Below are 22,629 nucleotides of genomic sequence, written 5' to 3' on the forward strand. Positions count from 1 at the left end.
CAATAAAAATTTAATACAAAAGTGCAACTCCGCCTAGGTAATAAAAGCCTGTGCAAAGAGATGGGTCTTTAGAGATGACTTAAAAACATTTATGGAGGGCGCAGCTCTAATATTAAAAGGACGGCTGTTCCACAATTTGGGAGCAGCTACAGAGAAGGACCTGTCTCCTCTGGTTTTTAAACGTGTTCTTGGCACGTTTAGAAGCAGCTGATTGGAGAATTGAAGAATCTAAATAATTTATGAATAAATTAACAGTAAATTAACATTAAAAAAATGACATAATTAACAGGAAATAAAAGAGTCGAGTTTTCCTCTAAAAATGGTCTAGTCTAAGGTTCTAAAATAATTGTGGACACACACCATTCCAACTCATACAAGCTTTACTTAATTTATTACCACCCTTACCTCCAGGGGAGGTGATGGTCTAGTGGTTAAGTGTTGGGCTTGAGACCAGAGGATCCTCAGTTCAAATCCCAGCTGAACAGAAAATCATTAAGGGCAAGGTCCTTAATCCTCAAGTTGCTCCAGGTGTGTAGTGGGCGCCTTGTATGGCAGCAGCCTCACATTGGGGTAAATGTGAGGCATTGTGTAAAGCACTTTGAGCATTTAGCTAAAAGTGGATGCTCTCGATATGGCCGAACAACTGTCCAGTTTCTGGGTATTATGTGTTAGTACGCGCCCGCGGCCGACGTGCTTGATGAATTCCTGCGCAAAAAGTAGTTCCCCGATAATTGTGCTGTATTCCTGTGAGAGAATGAGTATATCTCATTTAAATCAATTCTAAAATTTACCAGTAATAAAATTACAAAGAGAACCGATGCTTTAAGAGTAGTCATAATAAATGTTTACGAAAATTAAAAGTTTATGAGTATTGTAAACATTGATACGATGGAGTTTGATGCGGAAGAGTTCAGAAAGATATGATTGGAATGTTTTGATTACCATTTACAGTTGGCGATGAAAGACTTGGGTGTTAACTTCTAGTTAAAGTCAGAACAAGAAGCTGCACTGAACGAGATCTATCTGGGAAGAGACACATTCTGTGTGTTGTCGCTCCAACGCGATCAGGGTGACCAGCGACAAAGCTATCAGCCAGGTACAAAGGGAGTGGCAACATGGCGGACTGAGGGGTCCGGGTTGGAGAGTTCAGTGGGATTTTACGTCGAGATCAGTGAGGAGCACCTATTTCCTGGGAGTAATTTCTGGTTCAGGTTTGCCGTCTGTGTTTAATCTGTAAAGTAAAGGCTGGACCTTCCGTGTGTCGCTTTCTGACTTGTGGAAAAGTGACAGTTCATCCCCGAAGCCTAAAGGAGCAATTTTGTTCCTGTCGATGAGAATAATCTCTGATGTTCCTCCGACATTTGATAAGATAAGAAAAACTTTATTGATCTCACAGAGGAGAAATTCACGTTACGTCAGCTCTTAAGAAAACACACAAGGTGGGTGCAAGTAGAGGAAAATGGTAAAAACTGGCATTTGTCTGTAGCGAAAAGGGGCAAAATTTAAGATAAACTTTTGAGCACACACCATGAAATGCAGTACAGCACATATTTAATTCACAGAATATTTCAACGTGAACTTCACACACGGCAGCACAAACAAATGAATCCAGGTGACGGAAGTAGAAACCTGACTGCTAAAAAACAAACAAAAAAACAAATAAAATTATAGTACAAGTGCTGTTGTCCTAAAAATCGGTATAATTCGAATTAATCAGAAAAAAATCGTCATCATCAAATTTGCATAATTGAAAAAGTGAGTTAGAAAAACTACAAATGATCTTTCTTCTGTTGATTTTTGGGCTTTGAATTAACAAAAGTGACCCGGAAGAGACACTGTAGCAGAGCTACTTGGGTTTTCTTTTTTAGGGCCCGAGTAGGCAACGTCCTACGAGGACCCTATTGTAATTGCGCTGTTTATTATTATTATTTATTATTATTATTATTATTATTATTCTCACTCTTGAAATCAAAATTTCGGCCTCTTCCCATGCTCAAAAAAACTCAAACTTTCCAAAGTCGGCCGGCCGGATCCGAAATTCGATATTTTGGGGGCGTCGCACATGGTCGCAGAAAAATCGCGAAATAGCGCCCCCTAGAAATTTTCAAAAACCCCTCCGCATTGGGCTTTTTTCGTCGTAGCCTCACGAAATTCGGTACACATATTTACCATGCCAGGACGCACGAAAAAGTCTCTTACTGTCATGGTGAAATATCGACAGGAAGTCGGCCATTTGGATTTTAAGTTTCGATTTTGTGCAAATTTTTGCCATTTTTGGCCATTTCCACTACTTACATTTGAACGAACTCGTCCTAGGGATTTCATCCGATCGTCTTCAAATTTGGTCAAAATCATCACAAAAGGCATGGCTGCTAGGGGTCGTCAAACTTTGGCGAGCTTTTCGGAGCACGCCATTTCACTTCGAACGGCTGTCACGCCCACATACTTCATTTTTTCTTCTCATTTTGGCGTGATTTCCACATGTTGTATTTGAACAAACTCCTCCTAGGGATTTTGTCCAATGCACTTCAAATTTCTTCCACATCACCCACAGACGATACTGACCAAAAGTTATCGAAAGCTTTTCTTTATGTCGAAGGGTGTGGCCGCTATGGCGCCGCCATTTTGACCCTTCACCATGGAACATTATACTTAAACAGGTCACATAGTTAACCCCATGAACTTCCTTCCACTTCTAAAACATGCAGAACAAGTTGTTGAACGTAGGCGATGATCGCCGTGAACTTACGAGTAACGGCTTCTGTGTGGCGGCGTACCAAATATCGCCCCTTCGCCATGAAATTACGTTCTTCCTTTTGACGGCTTTAATTTTGTCATATCATCATGAAAATTGATACACAGGTCAAGCATGACAACCTCCTACAATTCATAGGGGCCTCGCCCATGGGCAGGGCAAAGTGACTCAATAGCACCCCCTTGAAAATTTCAAAAACCCCTCCCCATAAGGGTTTTTTTTTGGAGTAAGGAGATGAAAATTGGTACACATGTGTGAATTGCATAGACGTACAAAAAAGTCTCTTGCACCATGAGTCTACTCCAAACAGGAAGTCGGCCATTTTGAATTTTCTTCTCATTTTGAAATGATTTCCACATGTTGTATTTGAACGAACTCCTCCTAGGGATTTTGTCCAATGCACTTCAAATTTCTTTGACAGCATTCAAAGATGATACTGACCAAAACTTATCGAAAGCTTTTCTCTATGTTGAAGGGTGTGGCCGCTATGGTGCCGCCATTTTGACCCTTTGCCATGGAACATCAAGTCATGATAACTCCTTCATGCTTTAACTGATTGACTTGAAACTTCACATGTATGATGACAGTTGGCCCCTGAACACACCCAGCCCCTCTGTTTGTACACTGAGCGCCCCCTAGTGGATGAACAATCAACATGTCATAACTCCTTGATGCATTGTGTGATTTGTTTAAAATTTTAACTGTGTGATCAGTGGTTGCCCCTGCATGCACATGCCCACATGTGGTCACAAGGGCACCCACTGGCCTGGGTAGGCGGTTGCGCGGAACGAGGGCCCGTATATGACTGCTTGCAGTCCTAGTTATTATTATTATTATTCTCACTCTTGAAATCGAAATTTCGGCCTCTTCCCATGCTCAAAAACTCACCAAACTTTCCAAAGTTGTCCGGCCGGATCCGAAATTCGATATTTTGGGGGTGTCGCACATGGTCGCAGAAAAATCACGAAATAGCGCCCCCTAGAAATTTTCAAAAACCCCTCCGCATTGGGCTTTTTTCGTCGTAGCTTCACGAAATTCGGTACACATATTTACCATGCCAGGATGCACGAAAAAGTCTCTTACTGGACATGATGAGGACTCAGCCCTGAATGTCTACATATCTTAAGTTCCCACCTGCGCCATAGCGCCCCCCGGTGGTGGCGGGAAATGTCCTATTTTTACTTTAAGAGGTCCTGATGTCACATACTTAACCCAATCAATTTCATTCCACTTCTAAAACATGCAGAACAAATTGGTGAACATAGGCGATGAACGCCGTGAGGTTACGAGTAAAGGCGTCCGTGTGGCGGCGTGCCGAATATTGCCCATTCGCCATGAAATTACGTTCTTCATTTTGACTGCTTTAATTTTGTCACATCATCATGAAAATTTATACACAGGTCGAGCACGACAACCTCTTACAATTCATAGGGGCGTCGCCCATGGGCAGGGCAAAATGCCTCAATAGCGCCCCCTTGAAACTTTCAAAAACCCCTCCCCATAGGGGGTTTTTTTGGAGTAGGGAGATGAAAATTGGTACACATGTGTGACTTGCATAGACGTACAAAAAAGTCTCTTGCACCATGGCTCTACTCCAAACAGGAAGTCGGCCATTTTGAATTTTCTTCTCAGTTTGGCGTGATTTCCACATGTTGTATTTGAACGAACTCCTCCTAGGGATTTTGTCCAATGCACTTCAAATTTCTTCCAGATCACCCAGAGACGATACTGACCAAAAGTTATCGAAAGCTTTTCTTTATGTTGAAAGGTGTGGCCGTTATGGTGCCGCCATTTTGACCCTTTGCCATGGAACATTATACTTAAACAGGTATTGAAGTCACATAGTTAACCCCATGAACTTCCTTCCACTTCTAAAACATGCAGAACAAGTTGTTGAACGTAGGCGATGAACGCTGTGAACTTACGAGTAACGGCTTCTGTGTGGCGGCGTACCAAATATCGCCCCTTCGTCATGAAATTACGTTCTTCCTTTTGATGGCTTTAATTTTGTCATATCATCATGAAAATTGATACACAGGTGAAGCATGACAACCTCCTACAATTCATAGGGGCCTCGCCCATGGGCGGGGCAAAGTGCCTCAATAGCGCCCCCTTGAAAATTTCAAAAACCCCTCCCCATAGGGGTTTTTTTGGAGTAGGGAGATGAAAATTGGTACACGTGTGACTTGCATAGACGTACAAAAACGTCTCTTGCACCATGCGTCTACTCAAAACAGGAAGTCGGCCATTTTGAATTTTCTTCTCATTTTGAAATGATTTCCACATGTTGTATTTGAACAAACTCCTCCTAGGGATTTTGTCCAATGCACTTCAAATTTCTTTGACAGCATCCAAAGATGATACTGACCAAAAGATATCGAATGCTTTTCTCTATGTTAAAGGGTGTGGCCGCTATGGTGCCGCCATTTTGACCCTTTGCCATGGAACATCAAGTCATGATAACTCCTTCATGCTTTGCCTAATTGACTTGAAACTTCACATGTATGATGACGGTTGGCCCCTGAACACACCCAGCCCCTCTGTTTGTATACTGAGCGCCCCCTAGTGGATGAACAATCAACATGTCATAACTCCTTGATGCATTGTGTGATTTGTTTAAACTTTTAACTGTGTGATGAGTGGTTGCCCCTGCATGCACATGCCCACATGTGGTCACAAGGGCACCCACTGGCCTGGGTAGGCAGTTGCGCGGAACGAGAGCCCGTATATGACTGCTTGCAGTCCTAGTTTATAATTATTATTTAATTTGCTTATGTCTAGGCCCATATCACAAAGAATCTCAGAGTCCGAGTTCCTATCTTAGCCTAAAGTTTCCTAACAAGGAATATTAGACTGAGTGATCCAGGAAGTGTCTGAGAGCAACTCTGAGCAAGGAGTAAGCAAAATGTTTATGTTCATGAGGAGGTGTGGTCGACCCGTTGCTGGGTAATGGCAGTCTTCTAATAGCTGTGATTGATTGTCACAAAAAGGGAAAGAGAAAAAACAAATGCACTCTGTGCTCCAAGTTATGGACAGTAAAATAGAATATAGAATAGTATACAAATCATGAATGTTTGAGTTCAGTGGTACGAATATTTCATGAGGTGAAAGATGGAACGTACCATTAAACAAGGCGAAGCAGAGTTGAATGGTCCGTTCCAGCTTTCATGTCCCATTTGGAAAAAATGGTTTAAAACATTCATTATTTGTTTTATATAAAGGCGAAAATAGATCCTTCTCATTTGATACTTTATATTAATTTATAAGCAACAGAAAAGGGACATACATTTTGGTGTTTGTCACTGGTGCTTAACAGTCCAACACAAACTTTAAATAGGAGTCCAAAATTGTTCTCAGTTTGTCTGTAAAGCCGTCCACTGACTTTGTGTACAGATTGCTGTCTGCTTTCCCCACGCCAGTGAAAAATTTGTCCACTTTTTCATCCTAACTTCATCCTCACAGCTCTTCATGCCTCCAGACGGCTTACAGCGTGGTGGATTTGTTTTTCTGTTAGAAGAATTAGCAGTGTCAATTAGCTCCTTCAGATTGTTGTGTGCCAGCAAAACAAACTCTACCATGTTTAACTAAACGCTGCCCCTGGTAGTGCGAGCATGCGCGGTGGTCAGAGTGTGCAATAGCACATTTCATATTCGGTATTTCAGTGTTTCCCATGATGCCTCTGGTGGCTGACTGCACTTCCCAGAATGCACCGTGGCACCAGCAGAGTTCTGCTGTATCACAGCGCATATAAACAATGGCATTAATTTAGCGAGTTCATGGGGGATTATGATGATTATACTGTTATTTCTACCCGGTTCTTTTATGTAAGATTCTACCCCTTACAAAAAACCAAACCATTGTGTTACTCATTTTGAGTTTATTCAAGGTCACATTAGAAACCAGACCTGGCACCCTCACAGTGTCCATCTTTTTCCTTCCCACTGTAGCCAAGTGCTTGCTCACAGGGGGTCGTTTTGACCATTGGGGTTTTACATAATTATTGTATGGCCTTGCCTTACAATATAAAGCGCCTTGGGGCAACTGTTTGTTGTGATTTGGCGCTATATAAAAAAATTGATTGATTGATTGATCTTGTGAAAGACCCCTACAATGAGTCGTACAACACTTTTTATACCTTGTGGGTGTTAACATGGGTGTGGTTTAGTCTCACATTTCTAATGTTACTGGCTCTCACTAACAGGGGAAGATCTCTCTGTGTCTGAAAGTTGGACACATGATAAAGTAACTTATATTTCTCAGAACTTCCAAACAAATAACACAAATAGTTGATAGCTAACATAAAATAAAGAATTAGCACAGTTATTATCTAACAATACGCTCTCCCAAGTTGAGAGGGTTATCTAGAGGAGGTGTAGCTAGTGATGGGATGATGAAATCCTCAAGGAGTGTATTGACACACTACACAAATTGTGTCGACACTGTATTGACACTGTATTGGTCGCTCAATAGTGACCCCTGCAGTAGTTATAAAATCATTGCAGGTAAATAAAATGAAAATAAGATGGAAAAGCTAACGTGCTGCATGCAAATGCAACATCAGCCTGTGAAATGATCTCATCATTGCATAATTCCATGTGCTCAATTTGTGTGTCGAGTTAAGCTGTTCATGAGAAGAGTTTAAAATTTGCTTAAAACCCTGTTTGTGTAAATGCTAAACTGAGTTGGTTTGTAAAATATAGCAAAATTGTAATAAAAGTCAGAGTTAAAATTTGTAAATTATGTATGGAAATTTGTTAACTTGATATGATATGAACTAAGACTAAAAGTAGATTCATTTATGCATTTTTATTGAGGAACAAAGGTTTCTGAAGTGTCTTTGCTCTAAGGCGATTTCTCCTCTTACACACCAGTTCCCCTGCCTTAGAAAAAAACTCTTTCACAGGGTACAGATGAAGATGGTGAGCATAAACATTTCAGTGCGAGTTGATAAAGGTGTGGATATATTTTCTGGTTATTCTTCCAGTATTGTAAAGGAGTACAAACATATGTAATCTTATTTGGTGTCAGAAGATCAAAATTATTCCAGACTGGGGAAACGTCTTTGAACGATCCATGAGGTCAGTGGAACAAGGTGAGGGCAAGTAAAAATCCACCAGCAAAACTCCATCCAACAAATCCGCAACATGTCGATACAGTTGATTTCCTTATAAACACAATTTGGCACGGCGCAGTCGAACGACACAGTTCCTGTATCGGTCACGTGATTTTGTCTTAAAGCGATACACGCACCAATACGGGGTTTCACTCTTGTGTGCTCGGCACAGTGTTGACGCACCAGTGCTGTTCATCCCATCACTAGGTGTAGCACCTGTGATGAACTTCTGCTGTGCCCCGATGTTGTCTTATGGTCCATGCTCCATGAGATGTGATTACACTGTGAGTGCTGAGCTCCTGACACCGGAACTCTGCTGGAACCGACCTCTCGCGTGAGTCATGGACCGCGAGATGTGTGATACTCACAACTGCGAAACAGCGAATGGCTTTTTAATGACTTTATTTGTATTTTATTTCATGCCTTATGTGACTGTTATGTCTTTTACTATGTTTTTGATTTATTGTTCTGTACAGCACTTTGGTCTACGGCGGTGGTTTTAAAGTGTTTAACAGACAAAGTTGATAAATAACTAAATAACTAAACCATTTTATTACTCACTAAACCAGTTCAGGTGTGTCAGTGTTAATTTCTGCTAAATATTAACTCTGAATGTTGTCACACTTTTCTCCATTATTGTGCAGGAGTGAGCAGGATGTCTGTTACTGTGGCAAGAACTGATGGGGTGACCGTCTTCACTTTGACCTCTGACCCCAAAAGTGCTTGTCCTCCAATGTGCCAAATTCTTAAAGGTCTTTGTTACAGCCCAGTGTGTTATTCAGTCTCTCAGCATCTGAGGAAGGCCCAGCGGAGCGCTCAGTCACTACTGGGGGTGAGTGCACCAGCTGTGTGATTAATGTTACTGTACTTATTAACTGCACACTGAGAATGGTATTGATTTTATTGATTAAAATACATTTCTATACACAACCCCAATACTGTCCCAAGCTGGGACAGTGGTATGTTTCCCACTGTGTTACATCACCTTTCCTTCTAATAACACTCAATAAGCATTTGGGAAAGTTTGTTTGTTGAAGCTTTGTAGGTGGAATTCTTTCCCATTCTTACTTCATGTACAACTTCAGTTGTTCAGCAGTCCAGGGTCTCCGTTGTCATATTTTGTGTTTCATAATGCGCCACACATTTTCAATGGGCGACAGGTCTTGACTGCAGGCAGCCCAGTCTAGTACCCGCACTCTTTTATTACGAAGCCACGCTGTTGTAACACATGCAGAATGTGGCTTGGCATTGTCTTGCTGAAATAAGCAGGGACGTCCCTGAAAAAGACGTTGCTTGGATGGCAGCATGTGTTGCTCCAAAACCTGGATGTACCTTTCAACATTGATGGTGCCATCACAGATGTGTAAGTTGCTCATGCCATGGGCACTAACACACCCCCATACCATCACAGATTCTGGCTTTTGAACTTTGCGCTGATAACAGTCTGGATGGTCTTTTTCCTCTTTTGTCCGGAGGACATGACATCCATGATTTCCAAAAACAATTTGAAATGTGGAGTCATCAGACCACAGCACACTTTACCACTTTGCATCTGTCCATTTCAAATGAGGTCGGCCCCAGGGAAGGCGGCAGCGTTTCTCGATGTTGATGTATGGCTTTCGCTTTGTATGGTAGAGTTTTAACTTGCACTTGTAGATGTAGTGATGAACTGTGTTAACTGACAATGGTTTTCTGAAGTGTTCCTGAGCCCACGCGGTAAGATCCTTAACACAATGATAAAGCTGTTGCATCTGATGTTATTTATAGTTTCCCCAACACATTTTGTATAAATTTGCAAAACTGTCTTAAATGCTGTTTTCCTTTGTGATTCAGTAGTATTGAGTCTCTGTTAATGAGGAGAGTAAATTGAGCAAAATTAAATAAGATGAAGTGATTTGAAACCACTGCTTTCTTCATCACAGGCTCTGCATATCATGACTGGCTTGCTCAACATTGGTTTTGGAACAATCCTCTTATGTACTGGAGCATGCTTGTGCGAGATATATATGACTATGTTTCCAGTTTGGCTTGGAATTCTGGTAAGAATTTTCATGTGGATATTCATAAACATATATACGTGTGTGTGTGTGTGTGTGTATGAACACACACGCACGTCTGTGACCCCCATTCCACAGTAGTTTGCTAAGCCATGCAGCAGTACTGATGTGGATGGCACTAGAAAGGAACATAATTGAGCAGAAATGTCCGATCACAGTTTCTTTTTTTAATTGATCTGTATCAGATTAATTAAACTTGTGTCACCAAATAAGTGTGTGCACATTGTCTGCTTTGCTTTTAACCCGGTGTCTGTTTTTTTTATGTAATGAGTGCTTGTGAATGCAGTGCTAACAATACTTACATAAACTGAAAGATTGAACATGCATTCAGTGAGGTGCAACTGACCTCACTAATCCAGTGCATGCTGTGTTAATCACAGTTTCATGAGTTGGTGCCAGCATTCTAAAATCAACTCCTCACATTTAGGAATTTCGTGAAACTTGGTACATTCTTGAAATGTTATCAGAATGTAGCAAGCATTTTCCAGGAGGGGATGTTGTGCTCTCAGAGCATGTTTGTTAATTTCCTGATGTTGACAATAAATCGATAAAAAACAAACTTGTTTTCAAAGTCAACATGACTCAAACTGGATTACTTTAGTCTAAATATTATAAATGGTAAGTCAAAGACCCAAGAATATCCACTTTGATCAGAATTCTGCTGCTAGGCCTCCAGTGTGTGTGTGCTGGTTTAAAATCCAGCTTGGAAGTGTTGCTCTTACCGGCTAAAATCAGCCAATTTGGCCGAGGGCGGAGCTGAGCGCATACAGAGGGGCCTGTTTATGGACAGTTTGTCGTACTTTACAAACAGTCAACCTGGACAGTGAGCAGAGTTTAAAGACTTACGTCCTCACAAGATAAGTTATTTTGACAGTCCCTCGTTGCCTCTACTCTCCCCTGGGTTCTCTCTCTTTCACTCATCCACACACTCACTCACTCACTCACATACAGTGCATTCAGTAAGTTTTCACAGCACTTCACTTTTTCCACATTATGTTACAGCCTTATTTCCAAATGTATGAAATTCATTTTTTTTCTCAAAATTCTACACTCAATACCCCATAATGACAATGTGAAAATTTTAGTTTTTTTTTTGTTTGTTTTTAATTTTTTTCTTGCTGATTTATTAAAACTAAAAAACCCCTAGGAAATCATGTGTACATAAGTATTCACAGCCTTTGCCATGAAGCTCAGAATTGAATTTCATCCAATTTGGAATAAGGCTGTATCGTAAAATGTGGAAATAGTGAAGCGCTGTGAATACTTTCCGGATGCACTGTACAGCATTGATAAAGTCACAGAATAAAAGAAAGATTTAAACTGTAGTTTAAAACTGCCTAAAAGCTAATTTTGTAGGCTGTTTTATATACTTTGGTTTTATACTGTAATGTGGAGTTGCATCAGGAAGGGCATCTAATGTAAAACGGGCTAAAGCATGTTCACTTTGGATGTGCTGTGGTGATCCTGAGTGAGGAAAAAAACAAGAAGCAGAAGGGACGTATTCAATAAAGTTTAGTTGGACACATCACAAATGCAGTTACACTGTGCACTTTGGACCATAGATCTTCAAGATCGGCCCCGAGCAGTATACAGTAGCTGGCTTTCCAGTTGTCTCTGGTTACGTCATGGCAATATCTCCACCTGCTGACTTCTGGACTTCTGCCTCATCTCAACCCAAGTTCTTTGTTTTTGTTTTTCTGTCATGTCTTGTCCATTTGTTCTCAGATAAAATTAATACTTGCTGTTGTCTCATGTGTTTTACACTTAGTAGATTCACTAAATGTTTTTCTGGTGGTTTTCTTTACCTTCTCTCTAGTATATTGCATTCGGCATCACGTGCCTTTTGTCTGAGAAGTTTCCCAGTCCCTGTCTGGTAAGTGTTTTAAGTAATGTTCTCAGGATTGATTTGCCCTTTTACTTTTTTATTTTAATATACAGCTGCATGGGTGTGTACAGGTACAGCTCAAACAATTAAAATATTTTAAATGTTCTTTTTTTCTGTCAGATATTTCAGAAAGTGAAACTTTTTTTGTATTCTGGACTTGTTGCATATAAACTAAAAATGTTGCAAGAATTTTCTTATTTTAATTTTGATAATTACAACAGATAGCTCCAAAACTAGAAATGCTTATTTAAAAATATTACAGTATTTAATTGCAAGTCACGCTCCATTGTCCCCTCACTCCTGAACAAGACCCCGAGGTATTTGAACTCCTTTACTTGGGGCAAGACCTCATTCCCTACCTGGAGTAGGCAGTCCATCGGTTTCCTGCTGAGAACCATGGCCTTAGATTTAGAGGTGCTGATCCTCATCCATACTGAACTGTTGTGACAAAAAGGTAGCTGAGCCAAAAGACGAAGCTCTCGATCTACTGGTCAGTCTTCGTTCCTACTCTCCCCTATGGTCATGAGGGTTGGGTCATGACCGAAAGAACTAATTCACGGGTACAAGTGGCCGAAATGGGCTTCCTTAGGGGGGTGACTGGTGTCTACCTTAGAGATAAGGTGAGAAGTTAGGTCATCTGTAGTAGAGCTGCTGCTCCTTTGCATTGAAAGGAGCCAGCTGAGGTGGTTTGGGCATCTGGTGAGGATGCCTCCTGGGCGCCTCCCTAGGGAGGTGTTCCAGACACATTCATCTGGGAGGAGACCCCGGGGAAGACCCAGGACAAGTGGAGAGATTATATCTCCACACTGGACTGGGAGTGCCTCGGGATCCCCCAGTTGGAGGTGGTCAATGTGGCCTGGGAAAGGCAAGTCTGAGTTCCCCTGCAGGAGCTGATGCCCAATCCCAGATAAGCAGTTGAAGATTAGTGAGTGAACTTCAAGTCACTATTTCTGCAGAATACCATGAATCTCTCATTCTGGTTCATTACACACAACCACAATCATGAGGATACCTACTGATTTGACAGTTGTCCAGAAGGCATTCATTGGCACCTTTCACAAGGATTGTAAGCCATTGTCAAGCAAAGCCAATTCAGGAAGTTGAGGGAGCTTGACAAGGAGTGGGCTGAGGCTGGAATCACTGAAACCAGAGCCACCATCCACAGACGTGCCCAGAAAATGGGCTAAAAGTGTCATGTTCCTAGTGTCAAGCCTCTTCTGAATCGGAGATGTTGTGAGAAGTGTCTTATCTGGGCTAAGAAGAAAAAGAACTGCACCATTCCTCAATGCTCCAAAGTTCTCTTTTCAGATGAAAGTAAATTCAGCATTTCATTTGGAAATTAAGTGCCTAGAGTCTGGAAGAAGAGTGTAGAGGAGCAGAATCCAAGTTGCTTGAAGTTCAGTGTGATGTTTCTGAAGTTAGTGATGGTTTGGGATGTCATGTCATCTGCTGGTGTTGGTGCACTATGTTTTATAAAACTAAAGTGAACACATGTGTCTACCAGGAGATTTTAGACCCTAGTCAGCCTGGGGTTGGCAATCTGGCTTGAGTGGGATTCAGGCTAAAGCTGGCTCGAACCGGAAAGGTTTTTTCTGAATGTAGTTGGTGCAAATCAGATTTAAGATAAATTGTTATCTCTTCTGCTCAACCCACCCTTTTTGAGGGCGGGATTAGTCAAAGGCTGTTTCTTGCAGTGGTTTAATTGGTTACCAAGGCAACAACTTAAAACCCTATTTCCCAGCTGTCAGGTTTAGCAAGAAGTAGATCTCCAACAAAGGATGCACACAGGTTTCTTGCAGGTAGAAATATTTATTGTTGGCATTGCTGTTTGCCTTGTGGCTGCTCTGTTTTGTCCGAGTTCACCATAGTGGATCCAGCACAGATCCACACTGGGATTTGGCACAAGTTTTACCATGGATGCTGTTCTTGACACCAGTCCAGTTTTACCCATAGAACCACACACCGCCTCAGGTCTTCCGAAGAGGTCTTCATCTAAGTACTAGCCAGGACCCACTCTGCTTAGCTTCTGAGGTCTAACACGATCAGGCTTACACAGAGCAGACAGGCTGCTATTGTTAAAGTTGTAAAGGAGTATAAAATGAATTCTAGCCACTCAGCAGTTATCACACCATGAAAAGAAAGTTGTTGTCAGCAAAAGACCCCATCCTCTTTTTTTCCTTCTAAATTTTCAGGTTGTCCACTTGCTTCTGTGATGCATTAAGCAATATGTTGTATAATACAGTAGCTTGTGATACTACTTTCTTGGTTATGTTGTGTTACAACAGTGGAAATCTAATCTACAGGTCGTCAGCAATGTGATTCTCAACCTGTCAGGAGTTGTTTTTGCCATAGCAGCCATCGTACTCTACTCCATTAATGTTGGCAATATCAGAATGTGGTGGATGTGTTCAAGTGACTATTACTGGTACAGTTACAGAACCACAAACCCAACCGACTCACCTGAGGAAAAGATGTTACTGGAAAAATATAATGAAGGGAAAGCACTGGTTTTGGTAAGTGTGGAAGACATGACCTCTGCAGTCAAAATGGAAACTGTTGATTTGTCACATTTATTTTCCGTACTCAGAAAAGGTAAATTTTCATTTTATTTATTCATTTTTTTTCTTTTAACAAAGTTAAAATAGGGCAGCATAGTGTCCCTCTCGTTCCAGTTGTTCAGTTTCCGTTCAGTTTCAATTTATTTTATTTGTATAGTGCCAAACAGTCGTGAGCACAGTTCTGCTAATCCGCTAACTGCTAATTAGAGAAGATAACTTTTTCATTAGCGGATTAGCTTTTCAGCTAACTTTGAAAGCCACCAGCGGACCAATTAGCTTTCACTAAATTTAGTTCCGCTAACTTTCTGTTCGGTGACATTTTTTGCTGGCGTAGTGAGTAAAGCTTAACAGTCAAAAACGTTTGGAAGGCCTAAAATCATACATGTTATATTAGTTCCTGTCTGGTGTGTGTCTGCAGCAGTCAGGCCGCTGTGAGGAGCTCGGCCCTTCCCCAGCAGAAGGGGACGGGGCAGCTGCCGGCTGCTGCAAACAAATGTCATTTACTTTTCACATACAACAACACAGACGGTGGCAGGAGACATCAAACGCAAGTGAAGTTTGCTCTTTTAACGTCTTGATTATTGTTCTTTACAACACTGTTTGTCCTCTTTGTTCCAGACTAATATATATATAATACGCGTATGTCTGAAATTCAGTTTGCGTTTATTAAATTCCACGCAGTTTAAACGTAGCAGACACGGATTTTTTTGTTATAATTGTTTTAGCAAGTTTTCAGGGTATCATGCATCAATCTCTTATTAACGTGATGAAAAGCATAAAAAAATGACATATTTGTAGTATATTCATTTACAATTGTCATTGTGTGGATTCTCTATGTTGTTTTGACTGCAGCGACTCTCTGGCGCGCAAGGGATTATGGAATACGTGAAAACCCCGAATTGGTGTTTTTCTACTCCAGGTCTGTTTCTCAGCCTGAACCGAAGGATGCCGGTGCTTTGTTCCACAACAAAAAAGATTAGCTTTTTTAAAATTGAAAGAGTCACAGTGCCTTATTCATTCATGCCAGCATTTACTACAGGGATCAGTCAACTCTTGAGCATCCTGCATGTGATGAAAATAAATCCCCTGATCCACCAAGATAAAAATAAAATAATTTTAAAAAATGTTACATTACTCAGTTTGACCTCTGTGTGGAGGGGTGAGGCTGCTGCAACAGTGTATGCGTGCTCGATGGCGTGCATGTTAACATCTGACCCGTGCTGTACTGACCCAGACCGCTCGGTGGAAAAGAATCATAAGAAGGCTCCACTGAGTGGCTTGATGATGCTTGTTCTGGGGGTTGGTAAGCTTTGACCTTACTTGTGTGAAGTGCCTTGTCCCAACTTTGTTGTGATTTAGCGCTATATAAACTAAAATAAATTAATGCTGGAAAGAGATGCTACTGCCACAGCACATGCACCTACGTAAAGTTTCATCAACGGGATTTGTGATGTCTTTCTGTTGCGGTGCTGCTACATTCAGCTCAGTGTATCCACATTTGTCCTTGATAATGGCTTTCCCCTACATGCTATACAAATAAAATAAGTATTGAATATTTCACCATTTTTCTCAGTAAATATATTTCTAAAGGTGCTTCTGACATTTTCACCAGATGCCGTAACAACCAAAGTAATCCATACATACAAAGAAACCAAAACAAATAAGTACAGAAATTAAGTTATGTGTAATAATGTGAAATGACAGGGAAAAATATTGAACACGCTTACTCAAACTTTTTTAATACTTCGTACAAAAGCCTTTTTTGGTAATGACAGCTTCAAGATGCCTCCTGTATGGAGAAACTGGGGGCATGCATTGCTCGAGTGTGATTTTGGTCCATTCTTCCACACAAACAGTCTTCAAATCTTAAAGGTTCTGTGTGCCTGTTCTATGAACGCTGATCTTGAGTTCTTTCCATAGATCTTCTGTTGGATTCAGTTCAGGTGATTGGCTTTCTAGCAGCTTTATTTTCATTCTGAAACCAGTTGAGACTTTTTTTGCCTGTGTGTTTGAGATCATTGTCTTGCTGAAATGTCCACCCTCATTTCAACTTCATCATTGTGGTAGATGGCAGCAGATTTTTAACAAGAATGTCTTGGGACATTTCTCCATTCATCCTTCCTTCAGTTATATGAGGTTTGCCACTGCTGTATGCTGAAAAACAGCCCCACACCCTGATGCCTGATGTCCCAACTCAAAATGTCACTGGTGGGATGGTGTTTTTGGGGTGATGTGTAGTACCATTTGATCTGCAAACATGGTGTATAATGGCATCCAAAGAGTTCAGTTTTGGTCTCATCTGACCAGGCTATAATCTCCCAGTCTTGTGTGGTGAGCGTGCATCCAGGCCATGGTGGTTGAGTGCATGACTTATTGTTTTCTTTGAAATAATTGTACCTGCTAATTCCAGGTATTTCTGAAGCTCTCCACAAGTGGTTTTTGGCTCTTGGACAATTTTTCTGATAATTGTTTTCACTTCTCTGTCAGAAATCTTGCAAGGTGCACCTGGTTGTAGCCAGATTATGGCCCCAACAGTGCTCACTGGAACATTCAAAAGTTTAGAAATTGCCATCAGTAGGTTTTGCAGCAATAAGATTGCGAAAATCTTGCGAAAGCTCTTTTCTTTAACCCATCATGAGATGTTTCTTTTATGACATCACTTGGGACTGAACCAGCTGATCTTAATTTGCACTGACAAGGGGCAGTATTACTTTGTAATTACTGATAGATTTCAGATGGTATCTTGGTTTTCCTTGCCTTGTTGTACCTTCCTTTCTTCAGGTGTTCAATACTTTTTCCTAGGTCATTTCACATTATTACACATAATTTGTGGACAGCTATGGTTTGATTTCTTTGTATGTGTGGATTACTTGGTTTGTTACTGACATGTGGTGAAAACTTCATGTCAATGGTACCTTTAGAAATATATTTACTGAGAAAAATGGTGATGTGTTCAATACTTATTTTACCCACTGCATCTTCTGTGGGGTAAGTGATATTGTTCTGAATTTTTGTATCCCAACAGATGCTTGCGAGAAGCATCAGTGCCGTGCTGCTCATCCTGTCAGTTCTTGAGCTCTGCCTCACCATCAGCTCTGCCGTCTTGGGAATCAAGGACTTGAAGTGCTCTGAAAAGGAGCAAGATATGGTACAGTGTGCATTGTTTGTGTTGCTGTTATTTGAATTCAGATCTTTTCTACCTATAGGAAATGTGAAGTCTTTAATTCTGCTTCACAGTTGTGCAATTGCATGTATTCCAGTGCCAATTTTAAAACATTCTTAAATTTTTGGTTCGTTTTAGTCTTGTGCCTCAGTCAGTTTATATTTGTTGTCAAGCAGAAGGTGGCAGTAATGCACCAGTAAGCTAGATGTCAACCGCTGTAAAACAAGATGATCTGGATGAGAGACATATTTTGGGCCTGATTTACTAAAGGCTTGCGTATGTTAAAACTTGTGCAAACATGATAACACTCCCAATAAAATCATGCATGGTTATTTACAAATTGAGGATTATTATACAAATTTGGATTACTGTTCAAACTTTGTTTTGTGCAAATAATTGCTAATTTTGAACTGGATCCCTGCAACACATTTCAAAAAAGCTGGGACAGTGGTATGTTTATCACTGTGTTACATCACCTTTCCTTCTACACTCACATAAATATTTAACCCTGACTTTTAAGATTTATGTAATTTTATTACATGACAAATTCCCATTTACTTTTTTTTTTAGCAAGTTTTAATATAAACCTACCAAATACACCTTACATGATGCATATTCATTAATCCTATTTATTTGAAATGCATAATCCTCAGCTTTATGTATTTAGTATTAATCAAATCAAAATCAAATCAATTTAATTTATATAGCGCCAAATCACAACAAACAGTTGCCCCAAGGCGCTTTATATTGTAAGGCAAAAGCCATACAATAATTACAGAAAAAACCCCAACGGTCAAAACGACCCCCTATGAGCAAGCACTTGGCGACAGTGGGAAGGAAAAACTCCCTTTTAACAGGAAGAAACCTCCAGCAGAACCAGGCTCAGGGAGGGGCAGTCTTCTGCTGAGACTGGTTGGGGCTGAGGGAGAGAACCAGGAAAAAGACATGCTGAGGAGGGGAGCAGAGATCAATAACTAATGATTAAATGCAGAGTGGTGCATACAGAGCAAAAAGAGGTGAATAAAAAGAAACAGTGCATCATGGGAACCCCCCAGCAGTCTAAGTCTATAGCAGCATAACTAAGGGATGGTTCAGGGTCACCTGATCCAACCCTAACTATAAGCTTTAGCAAAAAGGAAAGTTTTAAGCCTAATCTTAAAAGTAGAGAGGGTGTCTGTCTCCCTGATCCGAATTGGGAGCTGGTTCCACAGGAGAGGAGCCTGAAAGCTGAAGGCTCTGCCTCCTATTCTACTCTTACAAACCCTAGGAACTACAAGTAAGCCTGCAGTCTGACAGCGAAGCGCTCTATTGGGGTGATATGGTACTACGAGGTCCCTAAGATAAGATGGGACCTGATTATTCAAAACCTTATAAGTAAGAAGAAGAATTTTAAATTCTATTCTAGAATTAACAGGAAGCCAATGAAGAGAGGCCAATATGGGTGAGATATGCTCTCTCCTTCTAGTCCCCGTTAGTACTCTAGCTGCAGCATTTTGAATTAACTGAAGGCTTTTTAGGGAACTTTTAGGACAACCTGATAATAATGAATTACAATAGTCCAGCCTAGAGGAAATAAATGCATGAATTAGTTTTTCAGCATCACTCTGAGACAAGACCTTTCTAATTTTAAAGATATTGCGTAAATGCAAAAAAGCAGTCCTACATATTTGTTTAAAATGCGCTTTGAATGACATATCCTGATCAAAAATGACTCCAAGATTTCTCACAGTATTACTAGAGGTCAGGGTAATGCCATCCAGAGTAAGGATCTGATTAGACACCATGTTTCTAAGATTTGTGGGGCCAAGTACAATAACTTCAGTTTTATCTGAGTTTAAAAGCAGGAAATTAGAGGTCATCCATGTCTTTATGTCTGTAAGACAATCCTGCAGTTTAGCTAATTGGTGTGTGTCCTCTGGCTTCATGGATAGATAAAGCTGGGTATCATTTGCGTAACAATGAAAATTTAAGCAATACCGTCTAATAATACTGCCTAAGGGAAGCATGTATAAAGTGAATAAAATTGGTCCTAGCACAGAACCTTGTGGAACTCCATAATTAACTTTAGTCTGTGAAGAAGATTCCCCATTTACATGAACAAATTGTAATCTATTAGACAAATATGATTCAAACCACCACAGCGCAGTGCCTTTAATACCTATGGCATGCTCTAATCTCTGTAATAAAATTTTATGATCAACAGTATCAAAAGCAGCACTGAGGTCTAACAGAACAAGCACAGAGATGAGTCCACTGTCCGAGGCCATAAGAAGATCATTTGTAACCTTCACTAATGCTGTTTCTGTACTATGATGAATTCTAAAACCTTAATAAAATATAATTACTCTAAATCAATAATGACAGTATTTATTTAAAATACATACAGTATATTGTTTGAATTGCATAATAATTATGTTACCTATGTAATTTATCTTGTATAGGTAGTGGTGATCCTCGCCCCATCTTTGCTTGTGACCGGCTGAGCCTTTTGGGGATGCTTCTTTTATACCCAATCACGACACTCGCCTGTTTTCAATTAGGTGTTCTTTGAGTATTCATCAACTTTCCCAGTCTTTTGTTGCCCCGTCCCAACCTTTTTGAAACATGTTGCAGGCATCCATTTCAAAATGAGGAAATATTTGCACAAAAACAATAAAATTTATCAGTTTGAACATTAAATATCTTGTCTTTGTGGTGTATTCAATTGAATATAGGTTGAAGAGGATTTGCAAATCACTGTATTCTGTTTTTAATTTATGTTTCGCATAAAGTCCCAACTTCATTGGAATTGGGGTTGTATATGTGGCCCTGCAATAGACTGGCATCTTGTCAAAGGTGTACCCCGCCTCTCGCCCTATGACTGCTGGGATAGGCTCCAGCATGATCCCATGACCTTTGATTAAAGTAAGCAGGTATAGAAAATGAAAGAATAACTTTTTGAGCCCGAACGACATTCCCCTGCATCACGATCAACTTTTTGTCATGTTTCTATTAATAGATCAGAGACTTCATTTGACCAATTCCTCACAGTACAAGTGAAATTTGGTACATTGGACAACAAAAATTCGGTCCTACTAGGAAGACGAACAGGTCTTGTCTCTCAAAAAGGAAAATGTCCTGTTTTATTATATGGCTGCAACGCTACACACACTCTGAATGGCTGATTACCAGTCGGATATTTTCCCATATCCGGACCGGTTACCATGACAATCATTCCGCAACGCATGTTTTCTTTACTAACCAGGAAGCAAAAAACACAATTATGAAATCCAAGTCGGACATGAACATACTCCAGAAATATCTAAACAGCATCTGAAAAATACACAGATTGAAAGCTTACCAGCTAACGACTGGACCAGCAAGTTCTTCATGAAGGTGAAGCGAACAGTTCTGACTATGAGCTGTCAGCAGCTTTCATATTTGGGCGATACTGTAAGTTTCCGTATATATATATATATATATATATATATATATATATATATATATATATATATATAAATAGCCATATAATAAACGAGGTATTAACCTCGCTTCCTCTGTCTATATGGGGATACCAGACCTCAGTGTTTTTGCATGGATCTCACTCACGCTCGGTCCGTACTGACAACACGTCGGTCTGATATTTCCCGGCACAGACTTCGTGGTTGGTTAATAATCCTTTTAATATTGTCATTAGTCTGCCTTCACATGACAAGGAGTGTTTGGTCCAGTTTTCTTTCCGAGTTGTGGTTTTGCAAAGAGTAGAAGCGTTTGAGTCGTGAAGCTCTCCATCATCCAATTTTTTTTTTCTTCTTCTCTCCGTTAGATTGCTGAGAATCCAGAGGACTACAAACCACTGCTGGAGGAAGTGACCACAAACTCTACACCCTAAATAAAAATCTCTGCATTATGTAATCAGCTGCTATACTGCTAGTAGTAAAGAATCAAATCTCTGTGAGTTATATTAATTGAGGTCACACTCTCTGCAGGGCTTCTTTGGGTTTTTGTTTTGTTTTTTAAAAGTTTGCACTATTGTTTATAATGGTATATTTCAAAAATTATATTTGTGCGAAGGCTATTCTACTTTCCAATACAGCCTGTACTGATATCATTTTACTGGTTCCTACATTTTCTTATTACTTTTTATCAAATATATGGCTTATACTTTGGAACAGAGAAACTTTATGAATGTGCACGAAAATGATGTACGATATTCACAGATGTTGCAAAGTAAATGCATCAAACCTGCTGAAAACTCTATCTTGTCTAACTGTGGTCTCGTGGTTTTCTGCTGTTCTTTTAAATGAATTGCAATGAAATGAAACCAGCTAATTGAAAAGTTGTTTTCAGTCATTAAAATTGAGCGTATTGTCACTGAAGAAAAGGCGTGTGTGCACGAGCGTACGTGCACAAAATAAGCACATTACTGAGGCCTAAACAGTCCTTTATCACTGACCACGCTTTTGACATACTCAGGGGTCAAACCATGGCATGCTTTTTTTTTTTGTTTTTTTTGCAGTTGCCATTTTGGTCTTAGTTTATGACTATTTTAGTTGCAATTAAAGGAGTGCTATTATGCAAAATTGTCCGAAGGCCCAATTCCAGTATCCTCCCTAAGCCTGACCCTTGAACCCTCACAGACTTAAATGTGTTACCTGGAAAGTGACTGAGTGAAAGAGGCTGCAGTAGTGCCATATGGAATAAACAGGAATGGGACATTAACTTAATATTTGTCCACTGAAAAATATTTAGGCTGACTTAGACAATTTACCCATTTGTCATTGCATGTGAGACTAATGCAATTTTAAATAAAAATAGTAAATGTAATTTAAGGCATATTTAGCAGTTAAACTGGTTTGTGTGAATCTGAAACAAACTGGATTTATTGATGTGAAGCGGCTGGGATGAGGATCAGCACCTCTAAATCTGAGGCCATGGTTCTCAGCAGGAAACCGATGGATTGCCTACTACAGGTAGGGAATATGGCCTTGCCCCAAGAGGAGTTCAAGTACCCCGGGGTCTTGTTCACGACTGAAGGGACGATGGAGCGTGAGATTGGCTGGAGAATTGGCGCAGCAGGGGCGGTATTGCATTCGCTCTGCCGTACTGTTGTGATGAA

General features: G+C 40.3%; 1 protein-coding gene across 2 annotated transcripts; it reads left to right on the top strand.

Moving 5' to 3' along the window:
* Positions 1 to 973: 973 nt before the first annotated feature.
* On the top strand, positions 974 to 21,445 carry LOC117513966. Of its 2 annotated transcripts, none has more exons than XM_034174231.1 (7): positions 974 to 1,096; positions 8,513 to 8,700; positions 9,791 to 9,907; positions 11,742 to 11,798; positions 14,114 to 14,323; positions 17,394 to 17,516; positions 21,337 to 21,445. In XM_034174231.1, exons 2-7 carry the CDS (start codon positions 8,524 to 8,526, stop codon positions 21,400 to 21,402), a joined length of 750 nt encoding a protein of 249 aa, XP_034030122.1. In that variant the 5' UTR covers positions 974 to 1,096; positions 8,513 to 8,523; the 3' UTR covers positions 21,403 to 21,445. The 2 variants fall into 2 exon arrangements, with proteins under 2 accessions (XP_034030122.1, XP_034030120.1); XM_034174229.1 differs by lacking the exon at positions 974 to 1,096 and adding an exon at positions 1,146 to 1,439.
* Positions 21,446 to 22,629: the final 1,184 nt, after the last annotated feature.

This window comes from Thalassophryne amazonica, chromosome 7, assembly GCF_902500255.1.
Source record: "Thalassophryne amazonica chromosome 7, fThaAma1.1, whole genome shotgun sequence".
NCBI classification, from domain to species: Eukaryota; Metazoa; Chordata; class Actinopteri; order Batrachoidiformes; family Batrachoididae; genus Thalassophryne; species Thalassophryne amazonica.

Excerpts from the sequence above, each read along its gene's own strand:
- LOC117513966 (XM_034174231.1), top strand. The coding sequence starts at position 8,524 with ATGTCTGTTACTGTGGCAAGAACTGATGGGGTGACCGTCTTCACTTTG. Across the intron at positions 8,701-9,790 it reads GCGCTCAGTCACTACTGGGG|GCTCTGCATATCATGACTGG; the intron begins GTGAGTGCACCA and ends TCTTCATCACAG. Across the intron at positions 9,908-11,741 it reads CAGTTTGGCTTGGAATTCTG|TATATTGCATTCGGCATCAC; the intron begins GTAAGAATTTTC and ends CCTTCTCTCTAG.